The sequence below is a fragment of the Homalodisca vitripennis genome, chromosome 3 (genome assembly GCF_021130785.1).
Source record: "Homalodisca vitripennis isolate AUS2020 chromosome 3, UT_GWSS_2.1, whole genome shotgun sequence".
NCBI lineage: Eukaryota > Metazoa > Arthropoda > Insecta > Hemiptera > Cicadellidae > Homalodisca > Homalodisca vitripennis.
The window spans coordinates 164,604,480-164,622,837 of NC_060209.1; the positions used below are offsets into that span (position 1 = coordinate 164,604,480).

General features: G+C 32.6%; 1 protein-coding gene across 1 annotated transcript in view; it reads left to right on the forward strand.

Moving 5' to 3' along the window:
* LOC124358438 (pickpocket protein 28-like) overlaps positions 1-18,358 on the forward strand; it is a 37,838-nt gene extending 19,480 nt beyond the window's left edge. The window contains exons 6-10 of the mRNA XM_046810735.1: positions 2,297-2,492; positions 3,323-3,590; positions 7,052-7,111; positions 14,938-15,109; positions 18,175-18,358. Of these exons, the coding sequence (XP_046666691.1) occupies positions 2,297-2,492; positions 3,323-3,590; positions 7,052-7,111; positions 14,938-15,109; positions 18,175-18,289 (811 nt within the window). The 3' untranslated portion in view covers positions 18,290-18,358. The remainder of the gene's footprint in view (positions 1-2,296; positions 2,493-3,322; positions 3,591-7,051; positions 7,112-14,937; positions 15,110-18,174) is intronic.

Genomic DNA, 18,358 nt, shown 5'->3' on the forward strand with positions numbered 1-18,358 from the left:
GGATGTTTGAATTCGATATAGCCAAATGTGGGGATTTATTGGAAACAAGAAAAGAACAATCATCAGCAAACATCGTAACTTTGAGGTCTGTTGAAATTTTTGGAAGATCGTTTTACATAAATGAGAAATAATACAGGACCAAGAATAGAGCCTTGAGGAACACCACAAGTAATGGCTCTATATGATGAGAAAAACTTTATTTTGGCCATCATGGATTTGGAACGGTTTGATTCCTATCAGACAAATACGACTTCATGAATTGAAAAGAGTTGACTCTAACTCCATATTTTTCTAGTTTTCCAAGGAGAATATTATGATCAACGGAAAATCAAACGCTTTGCTTAAATCACAGAAAACACCAAGGGAATGAAGTCTATTGTCCAAAGAAAGCGATAGTTCGTTTATAAAATTGAAGATGGCTGATGTAGTGGATTTCCTTGGCGGAAGCCATGCTGCTGATTAGAGAGAATGTTGTTGATTTCTAGGAAAGCCACAAGTTTTTGACAGACTATTGATTCAAGAATTTTTGAGAAGGACGATAGAATTGAAATCGGTCTATAGTTTTCTGGTAGTTGTTTACTGTGAGATTTGTAGACTGGAATGATTTTACTGATTTTTAAGAGGTTTGGAAATATACCTGAAGATAAACTGGAATTACAAATGTGAGAGAATACAACACTTATAGAAGGAAAAAATTTTCTTTAACACTGTGCAAGGAATCTCATCCACTCCAGCGGCATTTGTACTCCTCAGCCGTCTCACCGCCCGTCTCAACCTCTGAAACTGACACCTCAGAAAGATACATTACTATTCAAAGCGTGCGGTGATACCATCCACAGGGTTGTAAGCCCCACTAGGCTGTGATTGGGATTGCCGCCCCAGTCCTGAAAAAAAAACTGTTAAATACTCTGCTACATTGCAATTCTTATTCGTTTGTCATTGACACTTAGTTCAATATTTTTCTTAACTTTTTGTGGCCTCAATTTCAAGGTATCATTGACTGTTTTCCAAATTGATTTTGAACGATTTTTTTTGAATCTATGATTCGATTATCATGAAAAAGATCGCTTTGCTTTGTCAACCTCAATTTTGTACTCACGTTTCCTCTCATTAATTGTTTGTTCGATTTCAGGTGTCCGTGATAAGGAGAGTAAAAAACGAATGTTCTCATGGTCACGTTTTAAAATCCGGAGTTATCCATCTCTGTGGCTGTTTCTTTCTAACAATTGATTTTTTTTGTTTTAAGCGGGAAAGCTAAGCAATATCAAAATAATACTTAAAAATTCTTGAGAATGTAGCAAATTTTTCATTTGTGTCAGTAGCATTATAAAACTTTGTCCATCTCTCCGCCTGCATTAAATTTGTAAATGTAGCAAAAGCATTGTCTGTAAAATAACGTTTTTTTATTTGAATGTTGAACAAATGTATTTAAGAAATAAAATTATCGCTTGGTTTCTTTCACTAGAATGGCTGGATGATTTAAATATGAGGATTAAAAACAACAACAACAACAATACTACCTATTCAAGATTCAAATATTCTTTTTCCATACAAGTATATATACAGAATTGCTTCACACTTTGTTGCTTAAAACTATATGTATAACCAATTTGATTCCTATATTTTTAATTAAATGACAAACTTGTTTCAAAAAGGTGAAAATCTAAAATAAACATAGGTAGACAACCTACTATTTAATAATTATAAAGTACAGTCATTTACAGTATTTGCATAATTACATATAATTTTAACAGCTAACATGGTTCTGCTGATAAATACATAATTTATTTAGTTAAACTATCCTGATTTCTAAATTCAAAAATCTCTTCTATTGAATGACAGTTAATTTCTAATAAATAAGATTTTACTTTTGATATAAAACGACTATTCCTAACTTCATAAGCTTTTTTTGTTTTAAGATATTGAAAAAACTTTAATCGAGCATAAGAGGTCTTTTTTTGTACATCTCAAGATTTTGTCTTTCAGTAGTTACTAAACTTCTTGTATTATATCCATGATTACGCTCTTGCCTATTGATGCCTTGATTGATGTTAATCAAATTGTTTTGGTGACAGTATTTAAGTGTTTCTATGATGTATAAATCGTACACTGTGGGTATTTCTAAATTTTTGAAAGAATTTTTAACTGATTGATTAAATTCTAAACCAAGCATAATCTTTATAGTGTTTTTTTGTACTATTAATATTTTATCAATGTTATTTTTTGTACCTATCTTATTTGTACCTAAAAAAACCATATTTCTTTATATTATTATTAATTATTACTTGGAGTTCAGTGTACAATACGCTCAAGAGTTCAACAACTCAAAACCTCCAATCTGGTCCCTGGAGAAGGGGTACGTGGGAGGTGCAGGAATCACTCGCCAACCGATACGAGCTGTGGGCACTGGTTTGAAACGTGGTGTTGCCTTTGTTCTGAAGACTAATATGAGTGAACTTGACTACGAATGCAGGAGAACACAAGGATTCAGGGTAAGCTATAGTCAGTAGTACCCACAATATATAAGGAGAAATTCAGGGGGTTAAAGCCATCAACATTTGGAAAACAAAATTAAAATTTCACCTAGTAGTTTGTTTTAAGCTAGAATACATTTGTGAAATCTTAAATTTCAACAATTTTTCTGGTTAAGATTTCCTTTTTTTCGGAAGGTATTTTATACCTCCTAAACAACTCTGTGTGTCAGCCCCATCCGAAATAAATTTCTATATACACCACCAGATATAAATTATGTTATTCATCTCTTTCTATCCAGAGAGATTATATGCAGCCGAAGTACTAATCCCAGCCAGCCCTACACACACCTCCAATCAGGTCAATTGAAAACATTATGCACTAAATGTTTAGAATAGAATAGAATAGAATAGAATTTATTTTTGAAAATATTATAATAACACATTATATACATTGGTATACACAATGTAATACATCAATAAAGTAACCTAAACAACCAAATGTATACACAATGTACAAACCTAATGAGCAAACTTAAATAAAAATGTAACATTCTAGTAAATAAAATTAAAACAAAAACACTCGTAACTTAAAAGAAATATTTTCAAAAATAACTAGGGCCTCTAGAAGCATTTAACATTTGTTACATTTCTAACATTGTACACTCAATCAATCTGAGCATGAACAGTCAATCTGTGATTCTATATTAGTAAATAAAATGTAAATTAATATTTTTTTAACAATATACTTATTTAATATTTATTCAAATGGTTGTCACATTATGAATAAAAATATTGTATTGTAAACAATAAAAATAGGAAACAAAAATAATATTTTATGATGAATTTAGGTCTCTCTGACGAATCCTGCTGAAATCCCAGCAGACAACAGCTTCTACTATTTGCCAACAAGTGGGCTGACGCTGATGGCTATAGAGCCTAAAGTGATGGACACCAGTGAGGGTTTGCGATTTTACTCACCGTACAAACGTCACTGCTTCTTCCCCTCAGAGCGGAGGCTGACCTACTTCAGCACCTACACACAAAGCAACTGCGAGCTTGAGTGCCTCACCAACTTCACTCTCCGCAGTTGTAACTGTGTTGAATTTTACATGCCAAGTGAGTTATATTTACTTTTTATTAGTATTATTTTTAAGGCAGATGCTGATCCTCTCTGGAGTCTTGTTCTACTTGTCTTCATGGTTCACAGGACTGTGCAAGGGTCTTATCAAAGAGAACAAGGGGAAGGGTCGATACAGTACAAGGTCAACAGAACCTGACAGAAATTGCAGCTGTCACAGACAGGATTTTAACCTGCATTATCTCTAACTCAGATTGTAAGTCTGACACCTAAGGCTCGGTCACTCGGCACTCCCAAAATTACTGGTACTGTTATTTAAAATCAATATTTTGCAGTGATATTTTAAATTTTTGTATGTCTAGTATTTTCAAATTACAGCATAGTATTACCACAAGTTTTAAGTTTGTCTTATGAACAAGAATTTAACAATATACTCGTACTTTTTCTGTCATGGGCCACCCATTAGTGTAAGTAATAATTCTTCTCTCAATAAAGATGTTTTGTCAATAACAATGTATCGTAAAAATCTATTGATTCTAATCTCCTAACAATCAATATTGTTTTATTTTAAAATTATTTATTATATCACAACAATGAAAAATATTTAATTAGTTATAATTAATTATCAATTTTGTATATAACAAGTTGGTTAATTGTATTATGTACTAGATTCACTTAATATGAGATAAGGTTATTTATTATAATGTATTATTTACATACTAAACTATATTTAAATATTGAAAAGAACAAAGTAGATGTAACTTCAGAGATGTTAGGAACTATCTTTCACCCAAGTTATATGTCCACAACACTTTCTAAGTCAAAAAAATGTTTAGTCTAGTACATTAGGTCACAATGGGATGTAGGTGTACTTTTACCATCACTAACCCTGTTGTTACTAAAATGCATTTTTGCAACCCAAGTAGTGTTGCCTGTTAACAACTTTTGTTAAAGTACGAGATTATATACTTGTGTTATATATCATGATATGTTACAGAAAGATTTGCAATAAATAGGAATAAGACATCTTAACATCTTAAGAACGCTTGTACTGTATTAACAAAATATCTTTGAGTGGATTTGGCTTTTTAATTATTGTAACTCACAACTAAAATAATTCTCCACTAGAGTTATGATATTCTTTCAATTCCTCATTATCAATAATGGATTATAAAATTATTTTTTTTTTCAAGCAGTTTAAAAACATTTTCATTAACTTCAAAATTGTACTGCTTTTATGACAATAATGAAGCAATCCAATATTTTCAATCTAATTATTATTGTATTACAGTTATACTTGTATATTCATAATTTTTTCAGAAGTTTAGCATATAGTTAAGCCTGTAAAAGATTATAAAACAAGGATAATAAAACTTGTAATGTGGTTGTCTGTAAGTTACCTAATATCTGTACTAAATAACTCTTGGGATACCATGGAGACTCAGAAAAGTTTGTGATATGAGGGGATGGAATTTGGCTTCAGGAACTGAATTAGAAAAGTTTACTAATAAATACAGTAGAGTCAAAAAGTGTTTCTTTATCGGATTTTGAAATATTGTTTTTAGAACAGCATGCCAACATTAAATTGTTCTTGTAAAAAACACTATCTGAGGTCCTTGAGGTGTTGAAATAAGTATATAGAGAATATGTTATAGTAAAAAGCGGTAGTTCATGAGTGCTATAACACTTTCCAGAAGGTCAAAAAGTGAATACTCTTCCATATCCACTACAGATGATAATTGTGTTGACCGCATTTAAGGTATTACATGCACAAATAGTCAGAGAACTATTGATGTTATTCCATCTGAACTTTAATCTTTCTAATTGATTACAAATTTAGGATTTCACAAGTGATTGTTCATAGCACTATTATAATAATTTAAATATGTTTCTCTTTTGCATTTTTTGAACACATAATTTCTTGAGGATAAAGAAGATATGTTATTGACATGCCTTATGAAGATGATCTTCTTAAAGACAATTATGTCTTGTACTGGGACATGATGGCTCTTACAAAAAATAAGTGCTCCAAAGACAATATTTCAAATTCTGAAAAATCAACAATAGCACACTTGTCAGATCGATCCATAGCGTTTGACAGAAGTATAGAGAAGAAGCAGCAAAGTGTTTGGTACTTTTACCAGCAGTGCTGTCAACTTCAAGAAGGGGAATTTCACCTTTAGTGATCCACTATTTGAATATAGAGTAGACTCTCGGTAATCTAACATTCTGTGGTCCAACACATTCTAATGATTCAGCGGCAATATCTCTTATGACCACAATAGAGAGCGTATACTATATGCAAGACTGGGAGTGACAGTGATTAGTCACCTTTGCTGTAAGAACTTGAACCAAAATCTGTTTATAGTTACACTGCATTTTTGCAGTAATAGAAAATTATTATTCCTTATAGTGTATTGAATTGTGAATTGTGTTGGTCAAAAACATTCAACTTTGATCTGAGTTAGAGATTGCACAGGTTCAAATCCTGTCTGTGACCTTTTATTAGTACTATCGACTTTGTACTGTATTGACTCTACCCCTTATTCTCTTTGTAAACAGGCCAGTGACCCATGAGGACTGGCAGAATAAGGCTTAAAAGGGGATCGGCCTCTTCTTTTTTAAAAAAATTGGCGTAACCTGTGTTCTGTGTTTACAATGGACCCTAGTTGTAAAAAATGCAATTATGTAATTTTAACTGTAGCTTGAAAGTGCGTGATTATTGAGAAAGTAGAAGGAAGAAACTCACTGGCAAATTAAGTAGCATTTAAGGGATTGCACAACCAATTATTTAAGATATTTCAAATAAAAGATAAGATTAAAAATTTACAGATAATGGTCAGAACCGAACATGGGAACTGGAAAAGTCTTAAACCAGAAGATAAATTCAAAAGTAAAAGAAGCTCTTTACGCTCGGTTATACCAACAAAGGGAATGTGAAACACAAATATCTGATTTTTGTAATACATTTAAACCGTTTCTATCTCATTTTAGTCTTTATTAAGAGGTTATTTAACAATTTCATAATAATATCTCCAGTAATTCATAATCCTCTCTAATTTGACAGGGTTCTGGTCTCATATGTGTTGAATTATCGGAGATAATATGTAACAATTCTGGGAAACTTTTTGACTCTGCCTTGTACATTCTAAACCATCAGAGTCAGCGTGGTTCAGACTCCATGTAAAACAGTATGACATTCTGGTTGGTAATAGTTATTGAAATAAGAAACACACAGTGACACTTGCTAAGAGACAGCAGATCTTAGCTAGTAACAATATTATATCCCACATTCCCTGTATTAATATTTTTACCTTACAGTACAAAACAAGCACCTGAAGTTGCTGATTCTCAACAGTCAAGAGATCAACAGATTGCTTCATGATCAATGACCATTCAACGAGTTTGAATACAAGAAAACAGCTGTCTAAAACTAGAAATTAGCAATGGTACTTTATTGATCATATATATGTTTAAATCATATAATTTTTCTTTTTAGGAAACGAGACAACCCTAGTTTGCGACATTGGTTCTACTAGCTGCGTATTCAATGCAGAAGGTATATTTGAAAGGGTTATTCCAATATTATATAATTGCTACTGAACGAAACTAACAAAGCACAGTTTATTACAATTGTTAGTTGTAAAGCTAATTTTTTTTAAATATTCACTAAAAACTAATAATTTTATATTCATGCACTTTTTTGCTTGAAAATTGCTATCTGAGTACGACATAGTTTTTATTGTTGCAAGCGTATGAATTATAATGAATTAATGTTAATACTTTTATTGCTTTTCAAACTATCTGAACTAACTTAAATGTTATGCTAATTTTTAACCCATTGGCCTTGTATCACGGAATGGTTCCGTGACAGCTAGTCTGGGCTCAAAATTTATATCACGGAACCGTTCCGTGACAAATACAGCGCCATCTAAATAATTTTTTTTAAAACTCATTTTTCAACCAATTGTTAGTATAAAAAAAACTGCAATACTACAGTTAATTGAAATTTAAATGAATAATAAGTTACTATAAGAATGTTAGTGTACTACAAGAGAAAAAAATCAATATTCTTGGAATTTTCAGTATTTAGAAGAAACATTTATTCTGACAAACTATGCATATATATATGCATATAATTGCAATATATATGCAATATAATCCATATATTGGTTATTCGGTATATATATATACCTAGCAGTACTAGAATATATATATATATACTCCTATATTCTAGTACTGCTAGGTAGAGAAATACATTTCAAATAAAATAAAAGCAACAATGGGGTATTTTATTTTATATTATTTGAGTAAAAAGTTTTTTTAATTTAAAATATTCCAAAACTTTTTTAGTTTGTACAGCATTATTATTTTTAAATTATGACCAAATATATCGCTATCTATTTATTATTAAAGCCCATTTCATGTTAATCCAATAAGATATAAAATATAACCAAATAACTTGAAAAATAAATTTTTTATAAACATATAACAAAACTCTTACATTTTTAGCATTTTTAATAGGATAACTCCAGCTGAGCTGATGGTAAAAATATGTATAAGCTAATGGGTTAAAGGCTTATTTTAAAAACTAAAACAATTCCAAATTATCCCTAAAGTTTGAATAAATGTAAAACCTACTTTCAGTAATAGTGTATTATTTCGTCAATACAATAATACTTTTAAGCCAGTTCCCATTGGAACAATTCTAAACATCTTCATGGCTATTTTAAAAACTGGAAAGATTAGCTCACACTGCAATAACATAAGTTCCTGCTAGTGATGAGCAGAACTGTCGACAAGGATATTAGGAACGGCCTGGTTGTCAGCTACGCTTATTTTCCCAACAACTCTGAGGCAATCCCTCCAACTAGCTTGTTGAGACGTCTGATCGAGAGCGACGACAGCACAGAGCTGTCATTATTAAATTTTATCTTGTCATGTAATCTCTCTTAGTTAATGTCAGGACCTACCTTTGCTAATAGGATTAAACACAGGTCATCAGTATTACCTTTTGGTTATTCGGCATTATTAATAGATCTGATAGAAAATCTCTGACGAACCTTCTCTATCAGATCATAGATATATTCAGTTCCAGTTGGGATCTTTTAATCATATGGCCCAATTCAGACGTCTTGGCAGCACTGAAACATGCTACATCTGTGCAAAAGGCATTATTTAAATAAAAATCTAAATCCAGTGAGTCCATAAACGAGAGTTTATAAGAACATCAAGAGTTATTGTTTTATATTTTAATTACAGTACATGTGAAAAGGTACATACTTTTACAAACTAAAAACTACATTATTGTTCAAATATCTGAACAAAAAGTAAAAGTATAAAAAATAAACTAACATATCAATGTTTTCTACTTTGGGAAGTCTTTATTATGTTTCCTTATATTAGTTTCCTCCTACTTTTATCCATTATGCACTCTTCTATTAAGTCTTTAACTTATATTTGATCACAGTTCAAAAGTTTAACCCCAACTAGTTTATTTTATCTTCATTCATTCTAGATCTAAGGCAAGATTCTATTCTTAAAACAATGAATGTTTTGTTGAGCAATTTGAAACATCTGAGCACAATTACATATGAAGAGCTCAGTTTTCCAGCAAGATCAACAATAGTTTCAGCTGAAGACGACGATAGATTGTTAAAAACTGAGAACTGCAACAACGTCATAAGCATTTTTGCTCTTTGTGAAGCTGATGAGTTCGTCAAGAACAACAGAAAATATTTCTACTCTAAATGTATCACGGCCTGCAAGGATGACTTCTTTACTATTACTAAAAAGTAATACAATTTGACTATTCTCTCTATGCCCACTTTTTGTCAAATTTGATTACCTTGTACAAATCTGTCTAATATATCGGTACAAAGTTCCACCATAATCATTGATTACAATCTATTCAAGTATTTCAGGGCCCCTTTTCTTCACTCTTAGCTAGAGGTTTCTCATTAATGTCCTCATCATATGTCTCCAAAATCAGAATACAACTTTCTAGATTTTCACATAGAGCTTTACGTGCAATAAGCTGGTGCACGAAGTGCTACTAGCATTTGAAAATAAGGTTTTTTGCTCAGGCTACCTTTTGTGACCTGAGCAAAAGCCTTTGATTGTGTAAATCACTCGGAATTATTGTTAAAACTTAAATACTATGGTGTTCAAAATTTGCAACTTGAATTTTTTAAATCTTACCTTTTTGAGCGGAAGCAGAAGGTTCTAGTGAATAGTGATTGGTCACAAGTAGTTACAATTAAATATGGTGTCCCCCAGGGATCGGCTTTAGGTCCTCTCTTCTCTTTTTAATTAGTATAAATGACCTTCCTGACTGTAAATCAATATTGTATGCAGATGATACCACTTTCCTCAACATTCATTCAAACATTGATGAGCTTAATATCTTGGCACAAAGTGCTCTGGATAAGGCATCGGATTGGTTTAAAGCAAACGGTTTTCTTTTAAATGAAGAATAAAACCCAAACATAATTTTTACTTTAAGAGCTATTGGTATTGTTAATAATTTAGATAAATATTCAAATCAAGTAAAATTTCTAGGAGTTTGTTTTGATAAAAATTTAACATGGGGTTCTCATATTGATTACATTAGCTCAAAAATTATCTAGGGTTATTTTTCTAATTAAAAAGCTTACTAATTGTATTGAAACAAATTATATTAGATCCGCTTATTTTTCTTATTTCCAATCAATTTTTAGATATGGTTTAATATTTTATGGAAACTGCAGCAGGATAGATGAAATATTAATTTTACAAAAAAGAGCAATCAGGATCATATGTGGTGTTAGTTTTTTTGGAACATTGTAAACCTTTATTTATAAACTTAAAAATTCAAATATTAACACTTTCAGCCCCAAGCAAAAAGTAGACTAGTTTACTCCCAGCCCACGATATTTTTATTACTGTGAGCCCCAGCCCCATGTGTATATATTTGATTCACACTATGTTTTGCACTGAGCCCCGTGTGCATCATATTGCTTCACACAAAACTACTGTTTTAATCCAAGCTGTGGAGCCTTTTTTATGCACACTTACATTAAAACTGTATAGCATACTGTGTTTGTGTGGGACTGTGGGACCACAGGGCAGTGATGGGTCATAAATTGGTTGGCGGTTGGCAACACTGCATTGTTTACAAAAACTGCTGTTTTGCCCAGATCTTGGCTTGGAGTGTTTGTGTTGCTTGGATAATTTCTTTATGAAATATGAATTCTGAAGACATAGAGACCAACTTAACATGTCATTTTATGACAATGAAAGCAGTAGTGATAGTGTACCAAGTTTATTTCAAAATTTAAGTGATCCAGATGATCCATCAGTGCATTTAACAGACATTAAATATGAAAGTGATGACAGCAGGATGGAGCAACCTAACCTCAATCAAATGGAAATAGACTTACCAGAAATGAAGAACCTTTAGTAAACCGTATAACAAATAATTGTGATGAAGTAGATGATGAAATATTAGTAAGTAAAGAAGGTGATGTTGTGATATGGCACAAAGTTAAAGGTAATTTAAATAACTTTGGATTTTCACCTAGGCAGCCTCCTGGTGTAACTGATGCTGCAAAGGCTAAATTAAGAGATAATTCACCTTTTGAGTTCTACTCTCTGTTCATTGATGATGAAGTCTTGGATATGATTGTAAATGAAAACAAATCGGTACGCTGAGCAGTGTTCAATTATGAGTATATTGAAAGGAAATAATAGTTACACTTTAGAAAAAATGGACAGACATAACCAAGGAAGAATTACTGACGTTTTTGGGGCATAGTGTTATGGATGGGCCTTGATAGAAAGCCTAAACTAAGAAACTATTGGTCCAAAAACGAATTGTACAACAGCGCTTTATCAAAATCTATGTCTCGTAACCGATTTGAAGCTATCCTTGGATATATACACATTTCCAACAATGAAATTTTTTGATCCAAATGACCGTCTGAAAAAAATAAGACCGCTGATCAATATACTAAATGCTAAATTTCAAAATGCAATGAATCCTTTTGAGGAAATTTGCATTGATGAAACAATGGTTCCGTTCCGTGGGAGGTTGAAGTTTCGTCAGTATGTGCCAAGTAAGCGACACCGATATGGCATCAAGTTATTTAAAATTATGCCTAGCAGGTGGTTTTACACCTGGAATTTGAAAGTATATAGTGGAAAAAGAAGCCATTATCCGTGGTCAGTTAGCTTCGACTAACACAGTCATGGAATTGGTAGAGCCGTTATTGGGGAGAAGGACGTACCTTATGTACAGACAATTATTACACGAGTGTCCAACTGGCCCACAAGCTAAATGATAATAAAAACACATCTAGTTGGGACACTACGCAAAAAGAGGAAATTCAACTCTACCATAGTTGAGAAAACGTTGCTAGACAAAGGAGAAATGGTTACCAAGGAAAGCAACACAGGGGTAATAATGGGGAAATGGAAGGACAAGCGGGATGTTATGTTCCTTACAACTAAAGATGTTCCTAAACTGACAGAAACTAGGAACAAAAGAGGTAATGTGACAAACAAGCCGTCTACTGTTTTGCAGTATAATGCAGGAAAATCATTTATAAATGTTTCAGATCAACTTGCCTCTTATGGAACATCTGTACGTAGAGGATTGAAATGGTACAGAAAAGGTATTGTTTGAGATTTTGACAAATACAGCTGTTGTAAATGCCCACTCAATCTATAAATCTACTTGTACTTGCACCAATGGACATTGTAGCGTTCAGAGAGGAGCTGGTGAAGTATTTGCTGGTGACACGCTTAGGACTAAACAGGGAGGATGACAATTTACGTTTTGATCATGTACTGAAAAAAACCGTTGAAGACAGGCCTAGGGGGAGATGTACATCTTGCTACGAACGTTACCAATCCCGTGTGGGTCGGTTACAAGCCTGCAAAGAAAACACCTAAAGTTAGAACAATGTGTCCTGGTTGTCCAGAGCAGAAGTACATGTGTATGGACCTGCTTTTTCAAAAAACACCGATGTGTAAAAAAATAAGATGTAGTAGCCTACCTGAATAGTAATATCCAGATTGTAAAATAAAAATATGTTCATAGTAAATCTATGATGTTTTTTTGCTAAAACGTTTGCCCAATCAAAACAAATTTGTTAGCAACTTATCTAATATTATATCATACAATCCATCCTTTAGGTTAGGGTACATTATGTAAATAGGTTAGGTAAATATGGAACTTTATGGGATTATTCATATCCCAACATAACTTTAGATGGAAGCCGTATAATGGACAAACCATTTTTATGTATTTCTATTGAGACATAACCTAACCTAATATGTATTACCAAACAAACTTTACCTGGCCTAACCTACCAAAAACACTTACTGTCAAAGAAAGTTGATTTCATTTAGCTAGAAATAAAAGAATAGGCCATGATAATAGGATTTTTTATACTTTTCAGCTCCGTGAGCCAAAATGATGCACATGTTGAAATTTGAAAATGTGCATCAAATTGACTCACAGTGGGCCATTGTGGTAAAAAAGAAAACAAAAACATACATTATGGCCCATATGCATCATAATGATGCACAGTCTAAAAAATGCTCTAAAAATGTTATTATTCAGTTGTTTTGATTTTTTTATGCATGAAGGCAATCAGAGGAATGATTCCACACGTTAGTAAAGCCTTGGGCTGGGGATAAACTTTTACACTTTTTTGGCTGGGTTTTGCAGTGTATCAAAATGATGCACGTGGGCGTGAGCTCATAGTGCAACGTGTAATCATATTTATACATATGGGGCTGAAAGTGTTAAGTATGCTGATCATATCTACAATACTAGGAGTAAGGCTAGTAGGCTTACTACAATCAATTTCTGCAGACTAAATAAAACTATTAATAGTCACCAGGTTGTTTCACTAAAAATTTACAACAAATTACGTAATTTAATAAATATATACCCTAAAAAAGTGTTTTGCAATAAATTTTATAATTGGCTTCTAAACAATCCTTTTTTATTCTGTAGATGAAGTTTTTGCTGTATCCCATATTAATTTATAATTATATCTAAAGCTAACTAAGGATAATTGTTTATATTTTCATAAATGTGTTTACATATGACTTATATTTTAGTATGTAAACATGTATTTATTTATTGACTTGGCTACTGGCTGTAAAGTGACTTTGTCGATGAGTGCAAAAACTTAATATGACAATAAATATTATTATTATTAATTAATTTCACGAGCACCCCACCTTGTTTTGACAAACCCTTGGGTGTTTTAATTTTATCTTGAGTAATGCAAAGTAGAGGTTTCCATCTCTTAGTAGATGGAAATGTTATGAATTAGGTTAAAGAAGGCACATGCTTCCGGACAGCAACATGTGCAATACATGTACCCACAAGATTCAGTGAATGAGCCAAGCAAGGGACAAACGATGCTGTAGAATTTCCATCTTTATTCTAGCTTGCAAGTTGCTGTACACCCCTGATATATTGCTTGTATTATCGTACAACTGCCCTCTACAGTTGGCTAAATCTATGGAGTTTGAAATTAATACAGACATTAGAGCTCTGGTTATTTCCTTGGATTTGTGCCCTGTATCTGGTGAAAACAAGAGAAATCGTTCAAGAGGAATGCCATTTTCTTTTACAAACCTCAAAACTAATGACAATTAATCAATGTGACTTATGTCAGGGTTTAAGTCCACTATTATGGAGTAAATGATAACAATTTAATTACTTCATTGCAAATGATGATGAAAGATAAGACGTTCTCCCTGAACCTGGATTACCAAATGTTATGTTCACTTATATGTTCACCAAGGTAAGGGTCGAACTCGTCTATTAATTCTAATCATATACTCGCCGTTGTGTAGCGACCCAAATATCTCATCAAATTGTCGAAACGGACGTCCTCTGCTTGCCAGCTTTTTCACAAACAGCAAACACTCTTTCCAAAACGTATTTTCAATATTATTGTTCAGTTTCAACGTAAGGAATCAAATTAAATTTCAAGCGTTCAAAGTAATATAATAAGTATGGTGAATGTTGTACATAGATATCTCAATCTGTTTGGAATATATCCACGTGTATCAGGACTTAATTTACACTCTGTATATATATATAGTGGTCAATTTAAGGGGAAATTAACTGAAATAGCATTTCACTACCTCTCTTTGAAAATACAAGCACTTTTGGTTCATACGGAAAATTTTCAACTGCACCTCAGAACACAAAAAACATTGTTTTAAACTACATACATTCCACATTTTACAAGTGAGTGATCTAGATCCCTCTATTAATTGGACTTACAATTCTACATGACTTAATACCAGTTAAACAAATCTTTATTGGGTAAATAATTTTTATATATTGTAATAAGAGAAACTAATTTCTTTTAGTGACACTAACAAGAGAATTTATGCGACAGAGAATAAAGAAAATCAAAGGTGAAAATGACTGCAACTGTCTTCCATCATGTAAAACTATTCACTACAAGGCAGATCTATCTCAGAGTAATGTGGAATTGAATGAGATATTACAAGTAATAGAAACAGATTCAGAAGAATATAGGTGAGAATCTTTCTTCATTACTAACTAATACTTTGTAAATCACAATAGGATAATTCAAATGTAAGAATGCACAAAAAATATATGCAATGGCACTATCTACAAATAAACACAACATATCTGATTTCATGAGATTAATGTATATTACATATTAGGGAATAGTAGACTACCTGATACATGTTACAGGTAGTATTACAATTCATGGATTATATAAATTATTTTAAATTGAGCAATATTAAAGACATTCATACTTGTTAATTAATATACAATTAATTGGTCAGTACTTTACTACTTTATTTCATTGGATGACCGTTAGCGAAGCCTTTCATTTGAGGGGCTAGAAAAAGTTTCATTTCTGTCGGTCTGTCTGAAAACTAACTGACCTATAGACTTGAAGTTGTCCATGAAGCTTCATTTCTTTATGAGGAACAATGAGTTTGGTGATGGTACATGTCACTCTATGGGATTTTCCAATGTTTTTACATTGGTCTTCTGGGTAACCATGATGGCTGAATAAATTAATTTGTAAACAAAGTACACTTACAAGAGATAATAATGTGACATTTTAACACAACGCCTAACCATCCGAACACATTAAACTTCATTTTATGATTGACTTAGTATGTAGCATTTTATTATTTAAACACAAATATAAAACCCAAATTAATGAATAAGAATGTGAATGTATCATGTAGCAAGATGTATTGAGAAAGATTTTATCTACACACTTGAAATTTCCCATGAAACTTCATTTTTACATAGACAAAAGTTAGTTCTATGATAGTGGATGTCTCACCATAGAATTTGGCTGATCGTCATTAAAAGCCTATCACTCAAGTAGACTGACACAATTTAGCTTTGTTTTCTGGGGACGTACAAACATTTTTTTCTGTATGATTAACTGTTGTCTGTCAATAATAAAATCAGCTAGAGGACTTAAATTTTGTATTGAACCTCAGTGAAGCCTGTTATGCGGAACATGGTGTTGTATATTCCTTCCTTGTATTAGGTAGATGTTGTATAAAAAATCGCCCCATTGCAGTTGTCCTCATGGTAGTACTTAATAAAAAACTTCTGCATAACTTCACTCAACGTGGTACCCAGAGCCCACAACCCGTTTCAAAGAAAACACAGATTGTGGAAACAATAACAATCCCATAAAAAGCCCAAACAAGCTAAAACTTGGTACAGTTAAAATTGATCTTATAAATATTTTGACTACATTTGTTGGCCCACTTGGTATGCAATTCATTTAAATATAACGGGCATTAAAACTTTTCTCTTAAAAAAATTCTAAACTCTGTTATTTATGACCCAGAAAAAATGAAAAAAGTGTTTGGAATGCACACAACATTTCCTAAACTTTTTCTTAAATATTTTTTTTTGTATCTCCATTAGCTTTTTAGATATTAATTACCAAAACCCACATGAAATAAAATAATTAACATTTCAGTTGTTAAATATCTTCCTATTACTTCAACTGAGCTGCAATAATCATAACTTAAAAATTATATCTGAATTATTATATGCCTTTATTTCCTCGTGGCTTATACAGGGTTTGTTCGGAAAGTAATAGGACTGATTTTCTTTCGCCGAGACTGTACTTCGGAGCGTGCGCGCACCGACTGGATTTGGTAGAGGGCGTTCCTAGCTAACGAACAAGCAGATGGTCAGTTGTCTCCGAGCACCTGAAGAGTCAGGACAGGCATTTTCACGTGACATGTTTCTGTGAGTGGTGCAAGCCGAAAATGCAACGTTCGTTATAGAAGAAGTACACGATTAGATTCAGTGTGAAACTCGGTAAATCTGCGACACAGACATTTGATATAATCAAGCAGCCTTACCCAGATGTTGCTTTAGGAAGAAGTGGTGTCTTTCGGTGGCACCAGGCCTTTTTGGAGGGCCGGGAAGAGGTCGCTGATGAAGACCGTGCTGGAAGACCTTCGACTTCGACAATGTGACTCATGTGCGCAAAGTTTTGAACTCAGACCGTCGACTAAGTATTCGTTTAATTGCCCAGATGTTACATTTACCAAAATCTGTGGTTCATGAAATTGTGACGGAGCATTTGAACATGCGCAAGGTGTGTGCGAAGATGGTCCCAAAAGTGCTCACTGGCGACCAGAAATTGGGGCTCACACCGCCATTTTTGTGAACAGCTACCTGACCAAGGCCGGCATCCCAACTCTCCCACAGCCGCCCTACAGCCCTGATGTAGCCCCCCCAGACTTTTTTTTGTTTCCTCGCCTGAAAAGGCAAGCATTTTGAGACGACAGAGGGGATCCAAGCAGCTTGCACCGCGGCTCTCAACGCTATTCCGGAGAAGCTATTCGTGCTGGCAGCGCTGCATCGACGCAGAAGAAGCCTATTTTGAAAGGTTTTAAAGAATTGTAACGATTTGCTCAATAATTTTTTTTTTACTCGATTCAGTCCTATTACTTTCCGGACAAACCCTGTATACTTCTCTATGTTGGTTAAATTCTACAATAGTCACCAGTAATAAAAATTGTATACCACTAATTAAAAAAATATAATTTATTTTAATTCAGCAATTTAAATTATCCTATTCTCAAAATCAATCAATAAAAGCCCTTAGAACAATTAATGTTGTAAAAGCAGTATGACATAGTTTTGTGAATAACAAAAAGTCAGAACTAACTATACTCACACAAACAAGTGACAGTAGATTTTCTTCTCTAATATATCCAATGTTTTCAACAAATTTCAATTCAAACAGGAAAGCAACATTCAACAAGTTTTAAATGATTGGAGAAAACATTTTAAAACTAATTATTTTGTTTTTGAGTATCTGCAAATTATTCAGTATTGTTATATATCTTATCTGCCTGAACAACAAAGCAATATCTGAGAAGTTTTAAAATTATATTTAAAAAGTAAAGAGAAAAACCTTGAAACAATATTTAAAAATTCCTCATCAAATAATTTTGGTTTTGAGATATTCATATAAATATTTACATTGCTCAATATATCTACATAGTAAGTTTTAATATTAGTAAAAGTTTTCATGGATTTACAATTTGTACTAAAATTTTAGCTGCTTGTTACAGGAACATTTCTGTGAACTTTTTGTATGTATATTTCAAGGACCCTGATTTTATAGCCATGAGAAGGGGAGAACTCTATGGCTTTGCTGACTTAATAGGTAAATATATAGTTCAATAATTGAATATAATACAATAATAATCCAAATATTTCATTCATAAAATTACTAATAAATATTACAGTGCTAAT